Source organism: Mobula hypostoma, chromosome 4, assembly GCF_963921235.1.
Source record: "Mobula hypostoma chromosome 4, sMobHyp1.1, whole genome shotgun sequence".
In the NCBI taxonomy this organism is placed as follows: domain Eukaryota; kingdom Metazoa; phylum Chordata; class Chondrichthyes; order Myliobatiformes; family Myliobatidae; genus Mobula; species Mobula hypostoma.
Window position 1 is genome coordinate 17,313,663 of NC_086100.1, and position 27,316 is coordinate 17,340,978.

The following is a 27,316-nucleotide window of genomic DNA, read 5'->3' on the forward strand; positions in this document are numbered from 1 at the left end:
TGTGAACACAATTAAACAGTTACATAGATTTACTGTGAACGGACACTGTGCACTAAAATCTGCAGTGTACAAGACCATAAGACATAGAAGCAGAATTAGACCATTCAGCCCATCGAGTCTGCTCTGCCATTCCATCATAGCTGATTTATTATCCCACTCAACCCCATTCTCCTACCTTCTCCCCATAATCTCTGATGCCCTGACTATTCAAGAAACCTATCAACCTCTGCTTTAAACATTCCCAATGACTTGGCCTCCACAGCCATCCGTGGCAACAAATTCCACAGATTCCCCGCTTCTGGCTACAGAAATTCCTCCCCATCTCTGTTCTTAAGGGACAGCCTTGTATTATGAGGCTGTGCTCTCCAATGCTAGACTCTCCCACTGTAGGACACCTTGGGTTCCGGCTGCCAGGGACACCTACTGTTCATTACTGACACCCTTTCAGGGCGACACTTCCTTGACACAGGCGCTCAAGTGACTGTGCTGCCAGCGTTGCCGATTGATGGAAGACAAAGTGCGATGAAACCTTGCTGGAGGTTGCCAGTGACGCAGGATCCAGACTTACGGGACCTGATGAGTGACACTCTGCTTCAGTAGGCAACATTACACATGAGAATTTGTCCCATCTAAAGTGCTGAGACCTCTGCTCAGTTCAGATCTCCCATGTGCCCAAGGATTACTAGTTGATCTTAAGAACTGCCGGCTTGCGGATGTCAAGGACTTTGGGTCATTACCCAGTAAGTTCACAACAACAACTCTGTCAAGCGCATGCACCATCTCATACGAGTTTACTGGACCGCTGGGTGAATTCCCAAACCTCACCAAGCCCGCATTCTCGGCTACAGTCACATAACATAGAGTCCAGCACCACATTTCCACAACTGGCGTGCCAGTCCATGCCCATGAGCGCAGACTGGACCCAGAAAAGATGGCGACCACGAAGGCTGAGTTGGCCAACATGGAAATACACGACATTGTACACAGGTCAAATAGCCCCTGTATAGTGTGCTTAAAGGCATTATCCCTAATCATATACTTGACTGGTCAGCGGATACGACCAGGGCACAAGCTTTTTCCAACGTGGCCCTCCTGGCTCACATGCTCCTCAACACACCCATTGCCATTACTACTGATGCTTCAGACTATGCTGTGGGTGCTGTGCACGAACAGTTAGTCAGAAGCGTGTGGCAATTATTCAGCCAGCAGTTCCGTCCCCCCGAAAGGAGGTGCAGCACGTTTGACCGTGAGCTCCTCGGTTTTTATCTGGCTGTCAGCCAATTTTGTTTTCTTCTAGAGAGTCACCATTTCACAGCGTTCGCTGACCACAACCCACTCGTATACACGATGGCCAAAATATTAGCAGCAATGCCAACAGGCCAACATATCAGAGATCACAAATGATATACAATATAACAAAGGGAAAAACAATGCCGTGGCTGATTGCCTCTCACGGCCAGCCGTTGAGGCCATACACATAGAGGAAGACTATGCCAGCATGGCAGCCGACCAAACTACAGACCCAGAGGTGCAGGCTTACCCAACAGCAGTCACGGGCCTGCGGAGGGCTAATATTAAGTTTGGGGACAGTGAGGCTTCCCTCCTGTACAATGTCCCAGCTGGTCATCCTCGCCCCATATTGCCCACAAACTGGACAGGCTGCACATGCCCACTCACGTCTGGGCTGGAAGGTCTCGAAGAAACTGGTTGCACTAAAGTTTGTGTGGCACCGCCTTAGAAAGGATGTGCGTGATCAGACGGCAGCCTGTGTGGAGTGCCAGTGGGCAAAATTTAACCGTCATGTTCAGGCACCATTGGCCCCTTTTGAGGTCCCTGAGCGACGGTTTGACCATGTCAATATGGACTTTGTTGGTCCTCTTCCCTCCTCCCGCAGCTTCAGGCACCTCCTTACTATAGTAGACCGTACAACCAGGTGGTCAGATGTTGTCCCTCTGGCTTCAATAACAGTCGCAGATGTGGCTCCGGTGTTCATCAGTACCTGGGGTGCTTGGCTTGGCACACTATTGGATATTTCCTCTGACAATGGTCCCCAGTTCATATCAGATCTCTGGGCTGAGATGGCACAGAACTTTAGTGCTGGACCACCTCACACTATGGCGTATCACCCACAGTCCAGTGGCCTATGTAAGCGGCTTCACTGCACCTTAAAAGCTGCTCTGTGGGCTTCCCTGACCGATAAGCGTTGGCATGATTGTCTCCCATGGGTCCTGCTAGGGTTCAGAACAGCTCCAAAAGAGGGCCTGCAGTCATTCGCGGCTGGGTTGGTACACAGGCAGCTGTTACGAGTGCCAGGTGATTTTATTCCTGATGCTGCGACCACCTGGTCGGCCTCTCAACGGTGGTCCATCCTCCTCAGTGAATTCAATTCCTTTTCACCCATTCCTACCTCCCATCATGGTGTACAGCACTCTTAGGTTCCTGTTGACCTGCATTCCGCCTCGTCTGTTTTCGTCCACCATGATGCACACCAACATCCCCTTAGGCCCCCTTACGATGGCCCATTCAGCACTTTGGAACAGAGAGAAAAGACTTTTACCATTGATAAAAGGCGTAAACCTGAATGTCTTTCGGCAGATCGCCTTAAACCACCCCACCTTGACTTGGAGGATTCCACAACCATGCCCCTGCTGTCACGACATGACCATGAGCGTGTCAACGCAGCTCCGGACGAGCCAGGGGTCCCTGCTGTGCCTCCAACTACGGAGCACAGGACATGAGCTGGGTGGCTCTTCCGAGTTCCGGACATGCTCGCAATGCCGGTTCTACTGAATTCTGGGAAGGGGTGGGGCTGTGTAGACTTATGTAATTGGTGGAAACGTATATCATTCACAGGCACTGACATTGGACTGGGGTTCACTTTAAGAGGCTGCTCTGGCGTGATAACATAATTACATAAAGTTGTTTTTTTTTACCACACTTAGTGTTCAGGTTTTGGGGTATAAAAATGAGTTGTTAAGGTTTTTCCTGAAACATAAAACGTCTCTGCAATTTTTATTGGCAAAAACCTACAATTCTTTCTAGGCCTTTCAATAGGTCAAAGGTTTCAAAGAGATCCACCCTCATCTCATTCTTCCAAAATGGATTCACCACCCTGACTGCTGGTCATAGAAGGATATAAAAGTTGATTAAATTCCACACACTAAATGACAATAAACTTCCAAATGTTGACAGCCCTACGTACTTAAAAACTAAAGAAGGTAATGGGATGCAGAAGTTTTTGAAATGCTAAGTTTTCACCAACTGATCTTTACAATGGAATAAGTTTGTGTACGTAATCCATGATGTTTCCAATGGTGGGAGAGTCTAAGACCAGAGGACACAGCCTCAGAACAGAGGGGTGTCTTTTAAAATGGAGATGATGAGCAATTTCTTCAGACAGAGAATACTGAACCTGTGGAATTCATTGCCAAGAGCAGCTGTGTAGGCCTGTTCATTACGTATATTAAAGACAGAGGTTGATAGATTCTTGATTGCTCATGGTATGAAGGGATACGGGGAGAAGGCAGGAGATTGGGGCTGAGGGGAAAATAGGATCAACCATGATGAAATGGCGGAGCAGGCTCAATGGGCCAAATGGCCTTATTGTGCTCCTATATCTTACGGTCATTTAACCTGGACAAGAAAAGGGGGCATAAAGACAGCCTGAGATAAATTTAAGAGATTTAGAAAGGAAACATTCAATCACATCATTATCACTCCCGACTCAATGTCAAGAAGTTGCAGATTCTAATCCCATGTAAAGAGGGTTAAGCACACACACACACAGAGAAAAAAAAGGCAGACACTCCAGTAAAATACTGAAGGGATGCGACACGGCCAGAAATCTTGTCTGCTGTCTTAGGATGTTGTGAAGAATCCCACAAACAAGAGCAGGGTGGTCATTCCTGGTGTCCTCACCAATATTCACCCCCTACAAATAAACTGCTTTCTATCAATTCAGTCTATCCTGTACAATATCAAACAACCGCAAACTACACAAAAATATTCATTTCAAGTATATTCCACTCCAGATGTTGCTGCTTCTCGGATCTTGCTCTGCACCTTTTGGCCCACCTACCTATCCTGGCATTGCCAGGGAAGAGAAACTAACCTCCTGAATCCTGATACAGGTAACATAGCCCAAACATTGCAGGCATAAATTAATTTGAATAGTTTTATTTTAAATATCAAATACAATGGCAAGCACCACTGTGTGGAAGGGCGAGGTGATCTGGAGATATGTGTGGATGATGCACCACCCCCATGGACACGTCCGACCTACCTGGAATGCGTAAAATGCCAGCTTCTCGTTGTATTCCCATTGCTTTATTGCTTGTTCCACATCAGGAGGCACCGGCGCTGTAGGCGGAGGACCTTGACCAGCAGGACCATGGTAATATTCAGCAATTTTGGCCAACTGCTCTCGGAGGTACCTTGTCAAAATCTGTGTCCATTCTGCAAAAGAAGGGGAGGGGAAAGAGGAACGAAATTATTCAAGGCAAGGGAAAAATTTCAACTCAAAAGGCCCAATCCCATTTTACCTATGGTACCTGTTCTTGCTGTGTGGACATCACCAGCTCAGCTAGTATTTATCGCCCATCCAAGATGCTCCTGAATGGAGTAACTGATCATCAAGCAGCCTTTCAAGATAAGAGCTCACTACATTAATGGCTCGGAGCAACACAGTCTGGGCAAGGATGGCAGACTTTTATATAAAATTTATTTATTTATTGAGATACAGGCCAGAAAAGGCCCTTCCAGCCCTACGAGCTGTGCTGCCCAGCAATCCCCTGATTTAATTCTAACCTAATCATGGGACAACTTAAAAAAGAAATTTGACCTGTCCCCTAAAACCCTCACTAATTTTTATAGATGCACCACAGAAAGCATTCTTCTAGGATGCATCACAACCTGGTATGGAAGGTGTCCTGTCCAAGACCGAAAGAAGCTGCAGAAGATCGTGAACGCAGCGCAGCACATCACACAAACCAATCTTCCATCCGTGGACTCACTTTACACTGCACGCTGTCGGAGCAGTGCTGCCAGGATAATCAAGGACACGACTCACCCAGCCAACACACTTTTCGTCCCTCTTCCCTCCGGGAGAAGGCTCAGGAGCTTGAAGACTCGTATGGCCAGATTTGGGAACAGCTTCTTTCCAACTGTGATAAGACTGCTGAACGGATCCTGACTCTGATCTGGGCCATACCCTCCAAATATCCGGACCTGCCTCTCGGTTTTTTTGCACTACCTTACTTTCCATTTTTCTATTTTCTATTTATGATTTATAATTTAAATTTTTAATATTTACTATCGATTTGTAATCCAGGAAAGCACAGAATCAAATATCGCTACGATGATTGTACATTCTAGTATCAATTGTTTGGCGACAAGAAAGTACGAAGTATAAAATTTACAATAACCAATTAACCAACCAACTGGTTCGTCCTTGGACTGAGAGAGGAAACCGGAGCACCCGGAGGAAAACCACACAATCACAGGGAGAACGTACAAACTCCTTACAGGCAGCAGCAGGAATTGAACCCAGGTCGCGGGCACTGTAAATCGTCGTGCTAGCCACTGCGCCACCATGCCACCCCTCCCCATACGACAATCCAATCAGGAGTTGGCCATCTGGCCCGTCGAGCCTGCTCTGCTATTCAATAAGATCACAGCTAATCTGGGCATGGACTCAACTTCACTTACTTGCCTTTCCTCCATAATCCTCAATTCCTCTATTAAGGCATAATCTACAGTATCTAACTATGGCTTTAATATATTCAATGAGGTAGCCTCTAGCCTCTCTCTGTACAGATAATTCCAAAGTCACTACTCTCTGGGAAAAGGAATTACTCATCTCCATCTCAAACTTATTCCCCCTAATCTTGATGTTATTTCCCCTACTAGTGGAAACAACTTTCTTGACTCCATCTTATCCATTCTTTTCATAACTTTATATGTTTATACAAGATCTCTCAGTCCTTCTATGCCGGTCTGTATGATGAAAAGGCCACAGAATCCACAGCCTCCCGCAACTTCCTGTCGTCTATCACGCAGGTCTTAGACGACGGCAAGCAGGAGAGTCTGGATCAGCCGCTGACCCTGGACTAGCTGACAGACTCCATCCATTCCTTTGAGTCGAGTAAGACTCCCAGAAGCGACGGCTTACTGGCTGAGTTGTACTCAGCTCTGTGGAACTGGATGGGCCCAGACCTGCTGGAAGTGTACAATGCTATGCTTCTGGCCGGCAGCATGTCAGAGTCCATGAGGAAGGGCATCATCACCCTCATCTACAAGCAGAAGGGGGAAAGGGAGGACATTAGAAATTGGAAGCTCATCTCTCTCCTGAATGTGGATTACAAGATCCTGTCAAAGGCTATCGCCAACAGGGTCAAGTCTGCTCTGGGACAGGTGATCCACCCGGACCAAACCTGTGCCGTACCGGGCAGGAAGATCTCAGACAGCCTCGCGCTGCTGAGGGACACCATCGCCTACGTGCAGGACAGGGGGGTGAGCGCCTGCCTGGTCAGCTTGGACCAGGAGAAAGCCTTCGACAGGATATCGTACACATACATGGCGGACGTGCTCTCCAAAATGGGATTTGGGGAGGGAATCCGGAATTGGATTAGACTGCTCTACACAGACATCCATAGTGCAGTCCAGGTCAACGGGTGGGAAACAGACAGCTTCCCCATCAGGTCTGGAGTCAGGCAGGGCTGTCCCCTCTCCAGTCTTGTTTGTCTGCTGCATAGAACCCTTTGTGAAAGCCATCAGGAGGGATGAGGGCATAAGAGGGGTGACGCTGCCAGGCAGTGGAGGGACCCAAGTGAAAACCTCCCTGTACATGGACGACGTCACCATCTTCTGCTCTGATCCGAGGTCAGTTCGCAGGTTGATTGGCACCTGCGAACAGTTCGAGCTAGCGTTGGGGACCAGGGTCAACCGCACGAAGAGCGAAGCCATGCTCTTCGGCAACTGGCCCGACCAATCCAGCGCCCCCTTCAGCATCAGGTCTGACCACGTGAAGGTGTTGGGGATCTGGTTCGGAGGGGCTGAGGCGTGCGATAAGAACTGGCAGGAGCGGACTGCCAAGGTGAAACGGAAACTGGGACTGTGGGGAGGGCACTCCCTGTCAACAACGGGCAAGAACCTGGTCATCAGGTGTGAGGTGCTCTCAGGGCTGCTGTACTTGGCGCAGGTGTGGCCCGTCCCCCGTTCCTACAGCTCGGAAATCACCCGAGCTGTCTTCAGATTCGTCTGGGAATCCAAGATGGAATGGGTGAGAGGGACCGTCATGCACAAGTTCCTGGACAACAGGGGCAAGAACGTCCCCAATGTCGCCCTCACCCTGATGGCCAGCTTTGTATGTGGCTGCATCAGGTTGTGTGTAGAACCCAAGTATGTGGGCACCAAGTACCACTATGTGCCCAGGTTCTACCTGTCGCCCTGGCTACGAAGGATGGGTCTGGCCCCACTCCCGCTCAACACCCCAGTCAGCTGGTCGTTGCCGGCATACCTGTCCTACATAGAAAAGTTCACCCAGGAGAACGCCTTTGACCACAGGGCCATCAGGCAGTGGTCGGCACGTAATGTCCTGCAGGCACTGCAGGAGAAGGACGTGATGGACACAGTGGTGTGGTTCCCCGAGCAGACCGTCCAGTTCATCTGGCAAAATGCCTCATCACCAGATCTCACCAACAGGCACCAGGACCTCGCCTGGCTGGCGGTGAGAGGTGCCCTCCCAGTCAGATCCCTCCTGTACGCCCGGAACGTCGTCTCCACACCCCACTGCCCACGGGAGGACTGCAGTGAGGAGGAGTCTGTGACCCACCTCTTTGCACACTGTCAGTTCGCAGAGATGGTGTGGAGGAGGATGGACGGGCTAGTGCACGTTTTATCCCCAGCAGCGGCATAACAGAGGACTCTCTGATCTATGGGCTGTTCCCGGGGACGCATACGGAGACCAACATCCGGTGCTGCTGGCAGATCATCAACTCGGTGAAAGACGCCCTTGGTCGGCCCGAAACTTGATGATCTACTAGCACATGGAGATGTCCGTGGGAGAATGCTGCCAACTGGCACATTCTCAGCTGCAGCTGCTGGGACGCACTAAAACTCAGTGCAGCCACCGCAAGGGCCCAGTGGGGAAGGACCATGGTATAGGTTTCTCCACCCGTGGGAGTGGGAGGTGTCGGGTGGCGGGGAGTATACCCCTCAACAATGATGTGGTAAGGTGAACAACTGGAGTGCCACGTGGGTGGCCATAAATATGGATATGTACAGACTATAATGGAAACGTATGTAAAGGATGGAAAGTTATTGAATGGTTTATCGTATATAATTTTATTTTTGAATAAAGTATATTTTGAAATAAAAAAAATCTCTTTCATTCTTCTGAAGTCCAGTGAGCATAGTCTCAGGTGACTCAATCTCTCTTCATAGGCTAACACCCTCGCTTTTAAGTGCATGGGAACAAACTGTACTTAAAAAAAACAGTAAAATTATACTATTATGTGAAGAAATGGGATCACGGATCAGGTAAGATCACTGCATTAAGTGGATTAACAGAACACATTACTTTGATGGATGCAAAAATGTATTATGAATGAAGAAACTGTCTGCAGTTCTAATTCTGATGAGGTTTTCAGAAAGGGAAAACTCAGGCCATGAGGTACTTTATACATCCATTTGATTAAATCATGCAAAGTGTTATTTAAATCAGTATCATCAGCAAGATTTGCACAGAATGCAAAAAAACAGCAAAAAATCTCATCGGCCAGGCTGCATCATCAGTCAACAGATCAAAGAGAGGCAATCATGAGAATTACATTTGTTTAGCACCTCAGGATACACCAAAGTAGTTTGCCTCCATTGAACAATTTCTGAAGTCTCTTTATTGTTGCGATGTGAGCAATATACCAAACAGGGTGGCATGCAACCACAGTGGCTGGTGTAACACTATGACTGCAGTGGTAACCCAGGTTCAGATCCCAATGGATAACCATGGGAATCAGTAGTATAGCTTTTTAACTTTTGCCCAAGTACCTCATGCATCCATCATGAAGAAGCACCCAAATGCCTCTGTTTACACCTTTGGAATGTGGGAGGAAACTGAAGAGAGCCCACCTGGAAAAAAAGTGTATTTTCCAGAAGAGAAGAAAATTCAAAAAATCTGAGGTGCAAAGAGACTTGGGAGCCCTCGCGCAGGATTCCCTAAAGAATAACTTGCAGGTTGATTTGGTAATAAGGAAGGCTCTCATTTCGAGAGGATTAGAATATAAAAGCAAGGATGCAATGCTAAAGCTTTATAACACATTGGTCGGACTGCACTTGGGAGTATTGTGATCTGTTTGGGCCCTTTATCTAAGAAGAGACATGCCAGCATTGGCGAGGGTCCAGACAAGATTCAGGAGAATGAAAGGGTTCAAGTATGAGGAGCATTTGATAGTTCTGGGTCTGTACTCACTATAGTTTAGAACGAGGGAGGATCTCATTGAAGGACTAGATCAGGGGTCCCCAACCTTTTATGCACAACAGACTGGTTTAATATTGACAATATTCTTGCAGACCGGCTGACTGGGGGGGGCGGGGGGCGGTGTTCAAGTAGGGTTAAACTCACCTCAACATGTCTTTTACAGTTAGGGTTGCCAACTTTCTCACTCCCAAATAAGGGACAAAAGCAGCAGTCAAATCCCAGGACACTACTCCAGGAAAGACAACCATGACCACGAAGCCTTGCACGGGCACCTGTGTGCGCATGTGTGACGTGCACATGTGTGACGTGCACATGCATGACGATTTTTTCCCCACAAATCGGTTTTGCCTTCATCTTCCTGACTACACTGTACATACATTATTTCTACTTTATATAGGCTGTGTATTTATCATATCATTCCTGCTTTTACTATATGTTAGTGTTATTTATTTTAGGTTTTATGTGTTATTTGGTATGATTTGGTAGGTTATTTTTTGGGTCTGGGAATGCTCAAAAATTTTTCCCATATAAATTAATGATAATTGCTTCTTCGCTTCACACCATTTCGGCACGAACGGTTTCATAGGAACGCTCTACCTTAGCGGGGGAAATACGGGACAAGGGCGGTCCCGTATGGGACAAACCAGTTTAGCCCAATATACGGGATGTCCCGGCAAATACAGGACAGTTGGCAACCTTATGTTCAAGTTCAACAGTGCGTGACAGGGAATGAGGAAAGGTGCAGCTGACTCCTATCGTTTCCTCACAGTCTTGTAGCACATGCTTTGTGGTCCAGTACCGGTCCGCGGCCTGGCAGTTGGGGACCGCTGGACTAGATAGAGTGGATGTGGAGGGTATCTTTCCTATAGTGGGGAAGAGTCTAGGACGAGATGGCACAGCCTCAGAATAGAGAGATGTCCATTTAGAATCGAAATGAGAAGGAATTTCTTTAGCCAGAGGGTGGTGAATCTGTGGAATTAATTGCCACAGACATCTGTGGCTGCCAAGTCATTGAGTATATTTAAAGCGGAGGTTGATAAGTTCTTGATTTGTAAGGGTGTCAAAGGTTGTGGGGAGATTGCAGGAGAATGGAGTTGAGTGGGATAATAAATCAGTCATGATGGACAGGTGGAGCAGGTTCCATGAGCACAGTGGCCTATTTCTGCTCCTCTATCTTATGGTTTTATATTATATGGCAGGAGAGGGTTAACGGGCCAAGTGGCCTGCTTCAATTGCGCACATGGATAGTAACCTAGCAGTGTTGAATCAGCTGATATTCAAAACACAAGCAAAATGCTGGGAAAAATAAAACACTATATCATACAATGATGCCAGTCCTGAACAGAAGCAGGAGTAAGTCATACGCCATATCCACCTTTTCATTTTATTATCAAAGAACATACAGCATATGTTACCATACAAAACCCCGAGATTAATTTTCTTGTGGGCCCATCGAGTCTCCTCCACCATTCCAGCGTGGCTGATCCATTTCCCTCTCAACCCCATTCTCCTGCCTTCTCCCCAGAACTGTCCATGCCTGACTAATAAGAACCTGACAACCACTGCCTTAAACACACCCAATGGCCTGGCCTCCAAAGTCACCTGTGTCAACAAATCCCACATATTCACCACCCTCTGGCTAAAGGAATTCCTCCTCATCTCCATTCTAAATGGATGTCCCTCTATTTTGAGGCTGTGCCCTCTGATCCTAGACTCCCACACCACAGGAAACATCCTTTTCAGATCCACTCTATCTAAGCCTTTCAACATTTGATAGGTTTCAATGAGATCCTTTCCTCCCTTATTCTTCCAAAATACACCAAGTACAAGCCCAAGGTCTTCAATCGCTGCTCATATGATAACCCTTTCATTTCTTGTGAACCTCCTCTGAACTTTCACCAATGTTAGCACATCCTTTCTTAGATAAGGGGTCCAACCATTTGCCCATTTAGGAACAAGCATCCATACCCTTTCAACTATTTGGTTATGATTGGTCAAGCATTATGATTGGTCAATGAAATCCAATCATAATGCTTGATCAACTGATTATACATATTATATGCTCCAACCTGCTGTACTAAAGATCCTATATTGCTTCTGGATTAGAACAAGTCACTGAATCTCCAAGAATGAATCCCAAGACAGAGGCCGCAAGAGAAATTTAAAGTTACTTCCCACAGAGATCCTCACCATAAGGTACAGGAGTAGAATCAAGCCATTTGGCCCATTGAGCCTGCTCCACCATTTAATCATGGCTGATCCTTTACTTCCCTCCTCAGACCCACTCCCCAGCCTTCTCCCTGTAACCTTTAGTGCCGTGGCCAATGAAGAATTTATCAAGCTTTGCCTTAAATACACCCAATGACCTGTCCTCCACAGCTGCTTATGATTACAAATTCACCACCTTCTGACTAAAGAAATTTCTCCCCATCTCTGTTTTAAATGGATGCTCCTCAATCATGAGGCTGTGCCCTCTTGTCCTAGACTCTCCCACCATGGGAAACATCCTTTCCACATCTACTCTGTCAAGGCCTTTCAACATTCAAAAGGTTTCAATGAGATCCCCTTCATTCTTCCAAATTCCAACAAATACAGACCCAGGGCTATCAAATGTTCCTCATATGATAACACTTTCATTCCCAGAGTCCTCCCTGTGAACCTCCTCTATACCCTCTCCAATGCCAGCACATCTTTTCTTAGATAAGGAGCCCAAAACCGCTCACAATACTCAAGGGAGGCCTCATACAACCTCAGCATCACATCCCTACTCTTATATTCTAGACCTCTTGAAATTAATGCAAACATGGCATTTGTCTTCCTCACCACTGACTCTACCTGCAAGTTAACCTTAAGGATATTCTACACAAGTGCTCCCAATTCCCTTTGCATCTCAGATTTTCGGATTTTCTTCTGATTTTGAAAATACTTATTCTACCGAAATGCATGAGCATGCATTTCCAATATTGTATTTCATTTGCCACTCTCTTGCCCATTCTCCTAATCTGTCTAAGTCCTTCTGCAGCCTACCTGTTTCCTTAACAATGCCTGCCCCTCCACCAATCTTTATATCATCTGCAAACTTGGTAACAAAGCTATCTATCCCATCATCTACATCATTGATATACAGGATAAAAAGAAGTGGTCCCAACACCAACCCCTGCAGAACAACACTAGTCACTGGCAGCCAACAAGAAAAGGATCCTTTTATTTCCACTCACTGTCTCCTACCAATCAGCCAATGCTCTAACTATGCCAGTAACTTTCCTGTAATACCATGGGCTCTTAACATGATAAGCAGCCTCATGTGTGGCACATTGTCAAAGGCCTCCTGAAAGTCCAAATATACAACACCCACTGTATCCCCTTTATCTGTCCTACTTGCAATCTCCTCAAAAAAATCCAACAGCTTTGTCAGACAAGACTTTCCTTTAAAGAAACCATGCTGACTTTATCCTTTCTTGTCCTGTGTCACCAAGTACTCCATAACCTCATCCTGAACAATCATCTCCAACATCTTCCCAACCACTGAGATCAGGCTAACTGGTCTATAATTTCCTTTCTGCAGCCTTCCTCCTTTATCATTGCAAATAGAGGAATATTCAAAATACAGGTAAATGCATTGCTAACAGCTAAGCATAGTGCTTTACAGCATTAACAATCAAGGTACACTTCCTGCCTTTTGTCTGTAAGGAGTTTGTAAAATTTCACTCGACCTCGTGGGTTTCCTCCAAGTGTTTCGATTTCCTCCCTCATTCCGGGTTAGGTTCAGTAAGTCAGAGGCGTCAGAAGTACGTGACCACTTCCCCCAGCACAATCCTCAGACTCTGTAGCTCATTAACGCAAATGATGCAACTTACTTTAGGTCTCGATGTACTGTACATGTGATAGAGTTGAGCTTTATCAAGTTTTGGAAGAGGTGAGCTTCAGTGGGTTTAGTAGGACAGAAATTACTTTTTGACCGCCAGCACTAAATACAGCCTTTAGCAAATGCCACCAGCTGTACAACCTCTACGTTCCTTGTTCTACTGACATGTGGAATTAGCACGTTTTAGGCAGGTGAAACTCTTACACTAACTTAGCACTAGCGACCAAAGATAGGATACTTCCCTCATTTTTTTTCCTCCTATTTCTTCTCTAATGCAGCACAACTGAGTCATTTGATTACTTTGGATAAATGAAGCACAATTACAAATTTTGACCAGCTTTCCAAGCTAATTTTTAAAATTCATATCTCCCTCTTCCCCCCACCCCCAATACATACACACACACTTGCAACCGTGGTTTTAATTTTTCACACAGGCTACACTTAATTACACAGAGATTACCAATTCCCTCCATGACATTAATAAATCAACCAATCAATAAAGGCCAGCTCAGAACTAAAACCTAAATAAAGATACCCCCTAGGGTAAAATATGTGATTTTGCAAAATGCTTACAGCTCATCAGCAGTGGGGGAGGGGGGGTTAATTCTCAACTAATCAAAAAATACATCAGATAATCCATTCTACTGTTCCATTGCAAAATAATTAATGTTTGGAAGATTTAATTTTTAAATTTGTATCATGAATTTGACGATTGCTGCCAAAAATTCATGGAACAGTGACCAATGACAGTAACCTTGACATCACACATATATAAATAGCAAGTTTCAAGATGAAGATTTTCAAACCAATTAGACACCCTGATACCACCTTCTGGCCAACCCTATGCACCTGTTAACTTACTGTTCTAAATCCATTCTCCCCATGGAAAACTATTAGTTTCATGAATTATTGATATCACCATAAGCGATCATTTTAGAAAGGGCGAAGAAAGTGGATTAAACAGTAGAGTCTTTGCCTGCTTATTTTATTTAATCCATTTTACAAAACTTTCTCTCACTCAGTATTTAGTCAGCTTCCTCCATATGCAAGCAGTTCTATTCATTGCAATCACACCTCACAACAGGAGTTTTACATTCTCTCAACTCTCTGGAGAAACAATTTTCTTCTAAGCTAACTGCTGGAGTTACTCGTGTGTGCCTTGCCATTTTGTCCACCTCCCCATGTCGTCTGTACGCTTTTACCAGTTCAATCCCTTTACAATTTAACATTAACTCTTCACGTCCCTTTCGGCAATACCAGCTCCTTCAGTCATATTTAGAGCACATGAAAATTGAACAAAAAAAAATCTCCAAATGCTGGACATTAAATTAAAAAAGAAGAAAATGCTGGAAATACTCAAAAAGCAGCTGCAATCATAAGGAACGCATCTTTACTTTCTTAGATGGTCAAGAAGCTTGTCATCGAACACTAACAAACTTCTGGAGAAAGCATCCAAGTATCCTGACTGGTTACATCATGGTCCTGTACAGCAATTTGAATGGGCAAGAAATGTACAAAAGCTGAAGGGAGCAGTGGACCCCGTCCACAACATCACAGGTACATCACCCCCCCCCCACCCACCACCAGTCGTATCTACAGGAGGTACAGCCTCAAGAAGATAACATCCATCACCAAACATCCCCATTATCCAGGTTAAGCTACTTTTGGTCAGGTGGTACAGAAGTCTGAAGCCCCACAACACCACTTGATTCTTCAACCAACCGGCAAAACCCTAATTACCACAGTTTAGCAACACTTTGACTACCTTCCACTAAAATGGACCTTTTTCTTTGTGTTCCAAAGTATTTTTTCTCTTAAAATTGTGTATAATTTGTTTAAGTTATGCCAATATGATGCTAGGCGTTTGTGATGCTGCTGGATATTCATTGCATGTGATAATAAGCTCCACTAACTTTGAGAGGTGTATGCAAGATGCTGGTTCATTAGGTCATTAAGTGCCATGTCGTTTTTTCATGGGCAGTTATGGTCTTTCCATGACCAAGATTGTGCTTGGGAAATTTTTCTACAGAAGTGGTCTGCCATTGCCTTCTTCTGGGCAGTGTCTTTACAAGATGGGTGAGCCCAGCCATATTGATACTCTTCAGAGATTGTCTGCCTGGCGTCAGGGGTCGGATAACCAGCGCTTGTGATATGCACCGACTGCTCATACGACCATCCACCACCTGCTCCCATGGCTTCACATGACGCTGGCTGGGGTGGGGAGGGGGGAGGGCTGAGCAGGTGCTACACCTTGTTCAAGGGTGACCGCAGACTAGCGAAGTGAAGGAGCACCGTACACCTCCTCTGGTAGGGACGCACCTCCACCCCGCCACCCTTATATGCTGGTAAAATGTACCACATCGAGAGTGGCCAACACAATCATCAGAATGAGTCAAACCAGCAATGTTAGTTATACAACCACACTGGTAAAAAATGGTGTCAATTTCATCTTTGATTTTGAAAGAATATCTATTTTTTAGATACAATACCATGCAAAAGCCTTAGGCACATATATATAGCTTGGGTGCCTAGCGGAGAGCAAGGTTTAAACCTGGTGGGAGCAAAGGATAACTGGAATGGTGTGGGTGGAGCACCGCAGGAGGGTTGTAGGGCAGGTGGCAGAGAAGGAGCACCAGGGGCAGGGATAGCGTGGGTAGAGACACACCTAGCCATTAGACATCAGTCTGAACATTCTGAACAGTTGGTTTATTAATCACTCAAGATCTCTCTGCTGCTTCCTGCTCCTTTCCTTCTCCCTTTCACTTTTATCTATCATGATTCCCCCCTTCCTGCCCTCTTCTCTCTCTCAGTCCTCAACAGAGACCCATATCAGAATCAGGCTTATCATCACTCACATGCATCATGAAATTTGTTTTTTTTGGGTCGGCAGTGTAGTACTATACATAAAATTACTACAGTACTATGCAAAAGTCTTAGGCACCTTAGCTATATACATGTTCCTAAGATATTTGCACAGTACTGCAATTGTCAACATGGAGTGGAGAGCGAGGTTGTAAATCTGTATATTGCAATTTATTATTGTAATTATTTTATTTATCACATTTTTATTATTACAATGTACTGCTGCCTCAGAACAACAAATTTCATGACATATGTGCGCAACATTAAATCTGATTCGGATTCTAGTGTTAGAAACCCCCACAAGGGAAAATATTCCATCAATATTTACTCTATTGAACTTCCACCTCTCATTGTCTTAAGCTCCAGTAAAAGCTTAGCCTATTCACTTGCTTTCTCTCTTGTGGAAAAAAAACTTGGTATAATTTGTTATTAATTTATATATTTCTCTTGCAAATATTGCATGGTACCTGCCTATGATGCTGCATGTAGCAAGGGCATTTTCATTACACCAGTGCCTGCATGTATTTGTGTATATGACAACAAACTCAACTTTGACTATGAAATCAGACCACATCTACAGGAAGAGAAACAGAGCTACCATTTCAGGTTGATGACCCACCTCAATGCTCTTGTCTCTCTGCAACAACACTGACTTACTCTATTTCATGGTCCACTAGTGCACTTTATTCTTTATCATATTCAGCGCTGCAATACATGACCTTTCTCCTTCCTTAATAAGACCATATCTCATAGGAGCTGAATTAAGCCAATCAACCTATCTAGTCTGTTCTGCCATTCCGTCATGGCTGGTTTATTATCTCCATCAACTCCATTCTCCTGCCTTCTCCCCATAACCTAAGCCACCCTTACAGATCAAGAAACTACCAACCTCTGCTTTAAGTATATCAAATGAGTTGGCCTCCACAGCCGTCTGTGGTAACGAAGTCTACAGATTCACTGCCCTCTGGCTAACAAAGTTCCTCCTCATCGCTGTTCTAAAGGGATCTCCTTGTAATCTGAGGCTGCCCTCTGGTGCTAGACTTTCCCTCTATAGGAAACAACCTTTCTATGTCTCTTCTATTTAGGCCTTTCAGTATTTGATAGGTTTCAATAAGATTCCCCTCTCTGGATCTAATCATTGCTACTTCCCGATCACCTTAACTTTTCCACTCCACTCTCATGTGCTATCAATTTATGTATTTACTTTAGAGATACAGCACAGTAACAGGTCCTTCAGAGCCACTGAACCTGTAGCACCCAAGTGACCAACTAAATAATCTGTGCATCTTTGGGCTGTGGGAGGAAACCCACACGGTCACAGAGAGAGCGGACAAACTTCTCACAGACAGTGGCGGTACATGGACCGGGGTTGCTGGCACTGTAATAATATTTTGCTAACCGCCATGCTACCAGGCCCACCCGAACTCTGACCTATGCCCTCTGTGAAAGTGAATTCCAATGAAGGAGCTTCAATCTAAAATGTCAGCTCCATTTCTCTTCTCACAGATGCAGCCTGGCCTGCTGAGTATTCCCAGCACTACTGCACTCAATTTATAAGCCGACACATTGATGGGGAAACTAGAAGGGCAATGGTATCCAGCTTGGCTAGCTGAACTCTAACAAAATGATAACTTGCATAAAGAGCATCATAAACCCATGAGTTCAGCTAACATTTCCAGAACTCAGTTCCAGCACATTAACAAAAGTAGGCCATTCTGCTCACTGGCCTTGTCCTCCCCGTTCATTATCGGCATGGTTGATCCTGCCAAAGTGCAAAGCAAGTTTATTATCGAAGTATGTATAATGTCACCATATATTACCCTGAGATTCATTTTCTTGCCTGTATTTACAGGAAAATAAAGAAATGCAATAGAATTTTGAAAGTTCAAAAAGATCAAAGTAAAGTTGCCATTAAAGAATGCATATGGCACCATATACTACCCTGAGATTCACTTTCTTGCAGGCATTCAAGGTAGAACAAGGAAATACAACAGAACCAATGAAAAGCAACACACAAAGACTGACAAGCAACCAGGACAAATTGTGCAAATATGAAAAATAAATATAGTACACAAACAAAATGATACACAAATAAACAAAGACTGGCAAACAACTAACGTGCAAATGAAGACAAATTGTGCAAATAATAAAAAAAATACTGAGAACCCACGAGTCGTTGAGTCCCTGAAAGTAAGGTTGTGGCGTCAGTTCAGCGTTGAGATGAATGAAGTTATCCACTCTTGTTCAAGAGCCTGATGGTAGGTTACTAACCGTTCCTGAACCTGGTGCTGTGGGACCCAAGGCTTCTGTATCTCCTGCCTGATGGTAGTACTGAGAAGAGAGCATGGTTTGGATGGTGGGGGTCCTTGATGGTGAACACCACTTTCTTGTGGCAGCGCTCCATGTAAATGTGCTCAGTCCTGGGGAAGGCCTTGCCTGTGACCAGACTGGACTTCATCCACCACTTTTGTGAACTTCTGTCTCAAGCCCATTGTTCCATCTAATTCCCATATTTCACAGCAAACGGAAACAATGGAAACCTGCTCATGGAATAAAGCAAGGGGGCTCGATAAAGGACAAAGGAGCACAATGTGAACTTGTATTCAATAAATCAAAATGCAGAAGAATATTTTACTCAGACAGGGTCAATTAAATATTGACGTGTCAAGTGTCTGGTAAAACGGATGCCCCTTGACAAGGTGAATGACCATTTATACTTTATAGTCACCAAACAATTGATACTAGAGGATACAATCATCACAGCGATATTTGATTCTGTGTTTCACACTCCCTGGAGTACAAATCGATAGTAAATATTAAAAATTTATATTATAAATCATAAATAGAAAACAGAAAAGGGAAAGTAAGGTAGTGCAAAAAAAAACAAGAGGCAGGTCCAGATATTTGGAGGGTACAGCCCAGATCCGGGTCAGGATCCATTCAGCAGTCTTAACACAGTTGGAAAGAAGCTGTTCCCAAATCTGGTCTTACGAGTCTTCAAGCTCCTGAGCCTTCATTTGAAAAACAGATATACTTGATAAAAATGCACTTGCAGAAAAGTCAATTTGTGGAAAAACAAAGAACCACATAAGTAATTTAAAGCAAAAGATTCTACAGATACTGGAAATCCAAAGAAACACACACAAAATACTGGAGGAACTCAGCAGGTCAGGCAGCGTCGATGGAAAGGAATAAACAGTTGCATTTCAGGCTGAGACCCTTCATCAGGGCACCAGTAATTTCATCATTAATTTAAAGTTGATCAGTGATCAGTAATTGAAAGCACTGGAACATGAAATGGGGAGAAGGTTCAGAATTTTGTTTCAAAGGAAAGGTTTTCTGACCAATTCTGCCATGCTCAGTCTCATGAGATACCTCCAAGGAAGGCGGCAAATTGCTCTTCATACCAAAAAAAACCCACAGAAACGGACTGTTGCTAGTCATGTGAAATAGATGAACTCCCAAGGAACTGCTCTGCCCTGTATCACTGTAATACATCTGCTCCTGTGGTGGTTTAGAAAAAAACAAGATATTTATAGGCTGTCAAAAAGGGCGTGTAAAATGAGGCACAGGGGGAGGTGCTGGATTATTGTGCTGGGCTGCATTGGGAATGAGGTTCAACAAAAAGAAAAACTAGCTACTGTACAGCTTCTATCAGGACAGTGGAGAGCATGAAGCTCCACTTGAAGTGCAGTCTGCTGTTGGGTGAAGCAAGTAAGAGCTGTGTGTAGAGCAGGCTCCCAAAGAGAAGATAAATGTTTTCTTTTAATATCATCAGGCTGGCTGGGGGATAAGGGGATAGGGTGAGCAAGCATAATAGGAATAAAAGAGCAACAATGATCTTTTAAAAAAAAGAGAGAAATCAAATGCTTCTAAATGTATTCAACCTATGTTCTTTACCCATCTCTGGTGTCCTCTGTCCCCCACATGTTCAGCTGTCCGACAAGTTTTCTTTTCCCTCTCCATGCCCCATCTGGTTCCATCTTTACAATATTCCCTCTCCACTTGTCTCCACGTATCATGGGTCTCCATCTACCACTTACCAGCCTCTCTCCTAACCTAAACCCCCTCCACCACCTGATTCAATCTACCCATCATCCCTCCCTATCTGTCTCCACATATCATGTACCAGCCTCCTCGCACCCCAAACTCCTCCACCATCTGGTTCCATCTGCCCATCTTCTCTCCTCATGTCTCCATCTACAACTTACCAGCCTCTCTCCCACCCCAAACCCCTCCACCACCTGATTCAATCTGTCCATTATCCCCTTCCTATCAGGCTTCATCTATCATGTACCAGCTTTCTCTCCCACCCAAAATCCCCCTGCCACCTAGCTCTATCTGTCTCCACCTATCATGTACCAGCCTCTCTCGCACGCCAATCCTCTCCACCACCTGGTTCCATCTGCCTATCATCCTTCCCCATTTGGCTCCATCCCTCTACCTCAGACCTTCAGCCTGCCTCATACTCCAATTCCCTCTCAATCCTGATGAGAGGTCGCAATCTGAAACGTTGACTGGTTTCTCTTTCCATAAATGCTGCATGACTTGCTGAGATCTTCCAGCATTGTCGAAAATAAATGGGATTGGTATGGATCAGTATTTCATGGTTATCGTGTACATGGTGGGTTCAGGGAAGCAAAATCCGAAGAGCTGAAAAATCTTACCCAGTCAAACAGCATCTCTGGAAAGAAAAACCTAATCAAAATTTCAATTCCAAGACCCCTTCTGAGAACCACATCAGGGACCCTTTGTCAGAACCACATCAGCTTCTCTTTCCAAGAACCCCATTGGGTACCCTTCCTCAGAACCTCATAGGGAACCTGTTCTCAGAGCCACATCAGGGACCCTTTCTGAGAGAGGGCCTTTGACCCAGATCTTTACCAGGTTCCTGTTTCTACAAATACTGCTATCAGCCTGAATTCTTCCAGGATTTTCAACTGAGGTTCTCCTAGTTTGTCATTCAAGGGCTGAACGGCATGTTTCTGTGCTGAGTGACTACAACTCTACAACATGCACCAATCAGGCACATGCCTTCTCTCTGCTCCAAATTATTTTCTGTTCTAATGTGCTAGGACACAAACAACGTTTTGAGTACAGAAGTTGGGAGGTTATGTTAAAGTTATACAAGACTTTGGTGAGACTGAATTTGGAGTATTATGTGCAGTTACGGTCACCTACCTACAGGAAAGGCATCAGTAAAATTAAAACACAAGAGAAATTTGGCTAGTTACTTGGATGGGAGAGGTATGGAGGGTGATGGACCAAGTGCAGGTTAATGGCACTAAGCAGAATAATAGTTCAGGATAAACTAGATGGGCTGAATGGCCTGTTTTTGTACTGTAGGATTTTATAACATCATGGAGAAATGAATTCATTTTGGCAGAGCACACAAAAAATTCCATTTGACCATCTCATCCAACAGACAATATATGTGGTACTGCACTGGAACGTCAGCTGATATTTTGTGCTGGAGTCTGTGGAATGTGAGGCACAAGCTGATGTTTGACTCCATTTCACCGACTGAACTCCTATTATGCGCTGATTAAAGCAATGAGGGAGACTGAGGCGAATGCGAAAGGTGAGCGCCAGCCTGGCTTCTGATCACTCTGCTATCAGAGAGGGGAGAGCTGCTGTTATGCCCGGAGAATGTTACCCAGGTTTTCTGAGTTTTGGATATGGACTTGGACTATAGGCTTTTTTCAGTCTGATAGTTTTTTTATATTCTGTGTTTTTCATCCGATCTTTCTCGGTGTTTTTTTTTGTGTGGGGAGGAGGAATTTGGGAGTCGATGTGCCTGTTCTGTTTGTTCACTTTTTTGTGTGGGGAGGAGGGATTTGGGAATTAATGTGCCTGGTCCGTTTTGGTTTGACTTTTTTTTGCGTGGGGAAAGAGGATTTGGGGGTTGATGATCAGCTGCCTTTCTTTTCTCTCGTGGTTTCATGGCTACCCGGAGAAAAAGAATTTCAGAGTTGTATAATTTGATAATAAATGAGCATTTGAACCCATAATCACCCCAATTAGAAGACAGCACTAAACAGTGAGCAACAGTTGATGTGGATGAAGACCACAGAACAACCAAACAGGATCCAAACTCAAAGGTGTGGTAATACTGTAGATGTATCATATTACAGCAGGGGTTCCCAACCCAGGGTCCACGGACCACTAGGTTAATGGTAGGAGTCCAACGCATTAAAAAAGAGAGTTTGGGGTCTCCTGTACGACAGATTCAATATCAGTGAGTAACTGGACTTGAACAAGTTGACAACTGCAACATACAAAGTTAAAACTTTCCAAGATCATGGAGAAACACTTATGAGGAACTGTCTGGCTACCCCATACTCCTGCTGTATGACTGAAGTAGGGAAATAGCAAAGGCCAGGAACTTCTCTCAATAGCATGATATGGAGCAAAATAAATTCTCATCTCAATGTACGCACATTTTCTTTTAATTCTAGAGGGAAGCTTCACTGAAGCAAAATTTGGCACAATCAGTTAAGGGTTTATTGTTTTCCAACACATTTATTATATGCCTCAAGATGTGCTGTATGACTATCTCCTTGAAAATGAAACTAACTCTCAACATTGTTTCAGTTTCAGAAACCTTAGTCAACCACAACCACAAGTTATCTGTAGCTTAGGATCTGAAAGGCCACGTTAGTTATTTTTGTTTATCTTCTCTGCCAAGGTCTATCATGTTCCTATTCATTTTTGGTTCATCATGGAGATCAAGGTCACAAGCCCTTCCACCCTCCTACTGCACTTTTCTTAGTCCAAGGTCAACTCAAGATCTTCCCTCATTCGTATGGACCACTAATATTTAGCATGTTAACAACAGTAATGTGTGCCATGGTTGGTAGCGGTTGGCACAACTCTATTACAGCTTGGGGCATTCCTGAGTTTAGTGTTCAATTCCAGTGTCATCTGTAAGGGGTTTGTACGTTCTCCCTATCACCATGTCGGTTTCCCCACAATCCAAAGGCGCATCAGTTAGAAGGTTAATTGGTCACTGTAAATTGTTCAGTGATTAGGCTAATTAGGCTAAAGTATTAAATGGATGCTTTGCTGGGTGGTTGGGTTGGAAGAGCTTGTTCCACACTATCTCTAAATGAATAAATATAAATAAAACCATCAAACAATTAAAACAGAAGCAGTCAGTACTAAAAAAAAGTTCTTTCTCTGCAAGGATTCACATCAGAACCGCAATTGCACTGTAATAAAGGCAAAAATAAAGGTATGATAAGGTGCAGGTAAGGCAGCAACCATGGAGGGTGTTTTTCAGATTGGAGGCCTGCGACCAGCGCATACTACTGGATTTGGCGCTAGGTTCCTTGCTGCTTGTCACATACATCAATCAATTGAAGCGGAATGTAGGTAGCATGATTAGTATTTTTTGCAGATGACACCACAGTGGAAGAAGGTTGTCTGAAGTTACAATGAAAAAGAGGGCAAAGAAATGGCAGATGCAATTTTGCTTGGACAAGTGTAAAGTAATGCATTTTAGAAAGTTAAACTAAGACTACGAATGGCAGGATCTGGGGAATGGTATATAATAGAGATCTTGGAGTACAAGCATGTGCACTCAGTGGCCACTTTAAACTTAATAAAATGGCCACTGTGTGTATGTTTGTGATCTTCTGGTACTGCAGCCCATATCTACCCCATGGTTTGATGTGTTGTGCACTCAGAGAGGCACTTCATGGTTCTAACAGTATTTGAGTTACTGTTGTCTTCCTGTCAGTTTGAACCAGTCTGGCCATTCTTCCCTCTCTCACAGAATCCACTCACTGCATTTTCTTTTTTGGTTTTTTGTACCATTCTCTATAAACTCTAGTGACTGCTGTCCATGAAAATCATAGGAGATCAGCAGTTTCTGAGATACTCATACCACCCTGCTTGGCACCATCAATCATTCCACAGGCAAAGTCAATTAAATCACGTTTCTTCCCCATTCTGACGTTCGGTCTGAACAACAACTGACCCTCTTGACCATGTCTGCACTGAGTGACTGCAATATAATTGTCAGATTAGGTATTAGCATTAAAGAGCAGGACCCACTGCCATTTTCCCATCGCCACAATAGGTCTACAGCAGACACAATCTCATTGGCTCTCTAAGTAGCCTTGGATCACCTGGACAACACAAATACCTACGCCAGGATGCTGTATATTGACTAAAGTTCAGTGTTTAACACCATCATTCCTACAGTTCTGATCAAAATAGCTCCAGAACCTAGGCCTCTATACCTCCCTCTGAAACTAGATCCTTGACTTCCTAACCGGAAAACTACAATCAGTGCGGACTAGAAATAACATCTCCACCTCAATGACAATCAACACTGGTGCACCTCAAGGATGTGGCTTAGCCCACTGCTCTACTCTCTCTACACCCATAACGACATGGCAAAGCACAGCTCAAATGTCATCTGTAAATTTGCTGACTATACAACCATTGTTGGCAGAATCTCAGATAGTGATGAGGGGGTGTACAGGAGTGAGATATATCAGCTAGTTGAATGGTGTTGCATCAACAACCTTCCACTCAACATCAGTAAGACCAAACAGCTGATTGTGGAAGGGTAAGACGAGGGAACACAAACCAGTCCTCAGAGGGATCAGAAGTGGAAAGAGTGAGCAATTTCAAGTTCCTGGGTGTTAAATCTCTGAGGATCTAACCTGGATGCAACACATCGATGCAGCTACAAAGAAGGCAAGACAGCAGCTATATCTCATTCGGAGTTTGAGGAGATTTGGTACGTCACCTAAAACACTCAGATTTCTGCACAGCATGCTAACTGGCCGTATCACCATCTGGTACGGGTCAATGGAGCGGGGTGAGTCGGGTGCTACTGCAGTGGATCGAAGTAAGCTACAGAGGGTTGTAGACTTAGTCAGCTCCATCATGGGCACTAGCCTCCGTAGTACTCAGGATATCTTCACAGAGCGATGCCTCAAAAAGGCGGCATCCATACTTGAGGGCCCTGAACACCCAGGACATGTTCTCTTCTCATTGCTCCCATCAGGGACGAGGATCAGAAGTCTGAAGGCAAACACTCAACGATTCAGGAACAGCTTCTTCCCCTCTGGCTCCTGATTTCTGAACTGAACCCATAAACACTACCTCACTACTTCTTCATTTCTAATTTTTGCATTATGTATTTAACTATTTAATATATATTTACTGTAACTCATAGCTTTTTTTCTCTATAATTATGCATTGCATCGTACTGCTACCACAAAGTTAACAAATTTCGTGACATATGCCAGTGATATAAAACCTGATTCTGATATACAGGTGTACCTAATAAAGTGGCCACTCAGTGTTGTTCCCTCAAAGTGGGAACATGTACACAAGGTATTGAGAAAAGCACATAACATGCCTGCCTTCATCATCTGAGGCTCTGAGTGTAAGTGTTGGAACATTATGTTACTGTGTACAAATATTCGGGTTGGGTCGCATTAGACCATAAGACATAGGAGCAGAATTAGGCCATTTGGCCCCTAAGTCCGCTCCACCGTGAACCATTTCTTTCCCCCCAGCCCTATTTTCTTGCCTTCATCCCATAACCTTTGATGCCCTTACTAATCAAGAATGAACTATCCTCCACTTTAAATATACCCAAAGACTTGGTCTCCACAGCCGTCCGAGACAATACATTCCACAGATCCTCCTTGTCTCTTTATTAAAGGCATGTCCTTCAATTCTGAGGCTGTGCCCCCTGGTTCTAGCCTCCCCCCACTACTGGAAACATCCTCTCCACATCCATTCTAGCAAGGCCTTTCAATATTCAGTAGTTTTCTATGAGAATCCCCTCTCCACCCCACCCCCCGCTCACAACTTCTTCTAAACACCAGTGAGTACAGGCCCAGAGCCATCAAACACTCCTCATACATGAACTCTTTCATTCTCTGGATCATTTGGAGCATTGTTCCAGTTACCACACTTTAGGAAGAACATACTTATGTAGGATTCTCAGTAATATTAACTGTAATGTTAACTGTTAACTGCTAAATATAAAATGGCTCCTCTGAAGTGTAATAATGAAATGGCTTCTTTGTAATGTTAACTATGAGGTAATGTTCTCTGTAGTTGAAATGTTTGGGTTATAGTTATAGATAACGGAGGAACTAACCAACGGAAGCTATGTTTATTCTATCTGTATGTGTGTGAACCTAAGTCAGTGCGCAGGCTTTTCGGGAGGAGACCCAAAGAGGAAGGACGTGCTGGACGTGCTCTGGTCAACCACCGTGGTTGGTCCCAGGCGGCAGGTCAGAGGAGATCAGATGGTGGAAAGAAGACCCCATTAATTGAGCTCCAATGGTTGTGCACAAAGTGGTTGAACTCTGATAAGTTTGGCAACTTTTACTTTCCTTTTATATTGTATCTCTATTAATTACATAGTTCCAGTAAGATTTATAAAGTGTAATCTGTAAATCGTACATTGTGTGCTGTCTGATATTTTATGTGTGAGTTTGTACCAGGTGGCATTACACAGCAACTACGCAAACGTGAGACGCGGTTTGTCGGGTGGACGGAGTTTCCCCAAGATAAACACGAAGCGATAGACCTGAGCGTTACACTTACGCCAAGAAGTGTGCAGAAATGATTCACAAGGATGTGACCTGGACTGGGGCGTTCGAGTTATGAGGAAAATTTGGGCTAATTCTGTTTTCCCAGGAGCAAAGGAGTCGGAGAGATGACATGATAGAAATGTATAAAACTATGAGACATAGATGGGGTAGACACAAGAGGTACTGCAGATGCTGGAAATCTAGAGCAAAACACACAATGTGCTCAGCAGATCAGGCAGCATCTATGGATGGGAATAAACAGTCGGCGTTTCAGGCCGATGCCCTTCATAGATGGTGTCTCTTCTGCAAGGCAGGCACGGTTAAAACTAGAGGGCATTTGTTTAAAAGTGAGTTGAAGGAAGTTTAAAGGGGAGCTGAGGAGTAATTCTCTTCACACACACTCACCCCCCCCCCCCCCAACACAAAGCTGTTGCTGATACTCAGAATGAGATGCAAGTGGAGGCAGGGTCAGTAATGAGTTAAAAGACATCTGGACAGGAACTTAATTAAGTGGAGAATGAGGAATATTGAATTAATGCAGGG

The 27,316-nt window shown here is 44.5% G+C and overlaps 1 protein-coding gene across 2 annotated transcripts in view; it reads right to left on the reverse strand.

Annotated features, from left to right (window-relative positions):
- LOC134345137 (mediator of RNA polymerase II transcription subunit 12-like protein) overlaps window positions 1-27,316 on the reverse strand; it is a 709,294-nt gene that overhangs the window by 598,323 nt on the left and 83,655 nt on the right. For both annotated transcript variants that reach the window (XM_063045338.1, XM_063045337.1), the window contains exon 6: window positions 4,283-4,455. In XM_063045338.1, coding sequence (XP_062901408.1) covers window positions 4,283-4,455 — 173 coding nt within the window. The remainder of the gene's footprint in view (window positions 1-4,282; window positions 4,456-27,316) is intronic.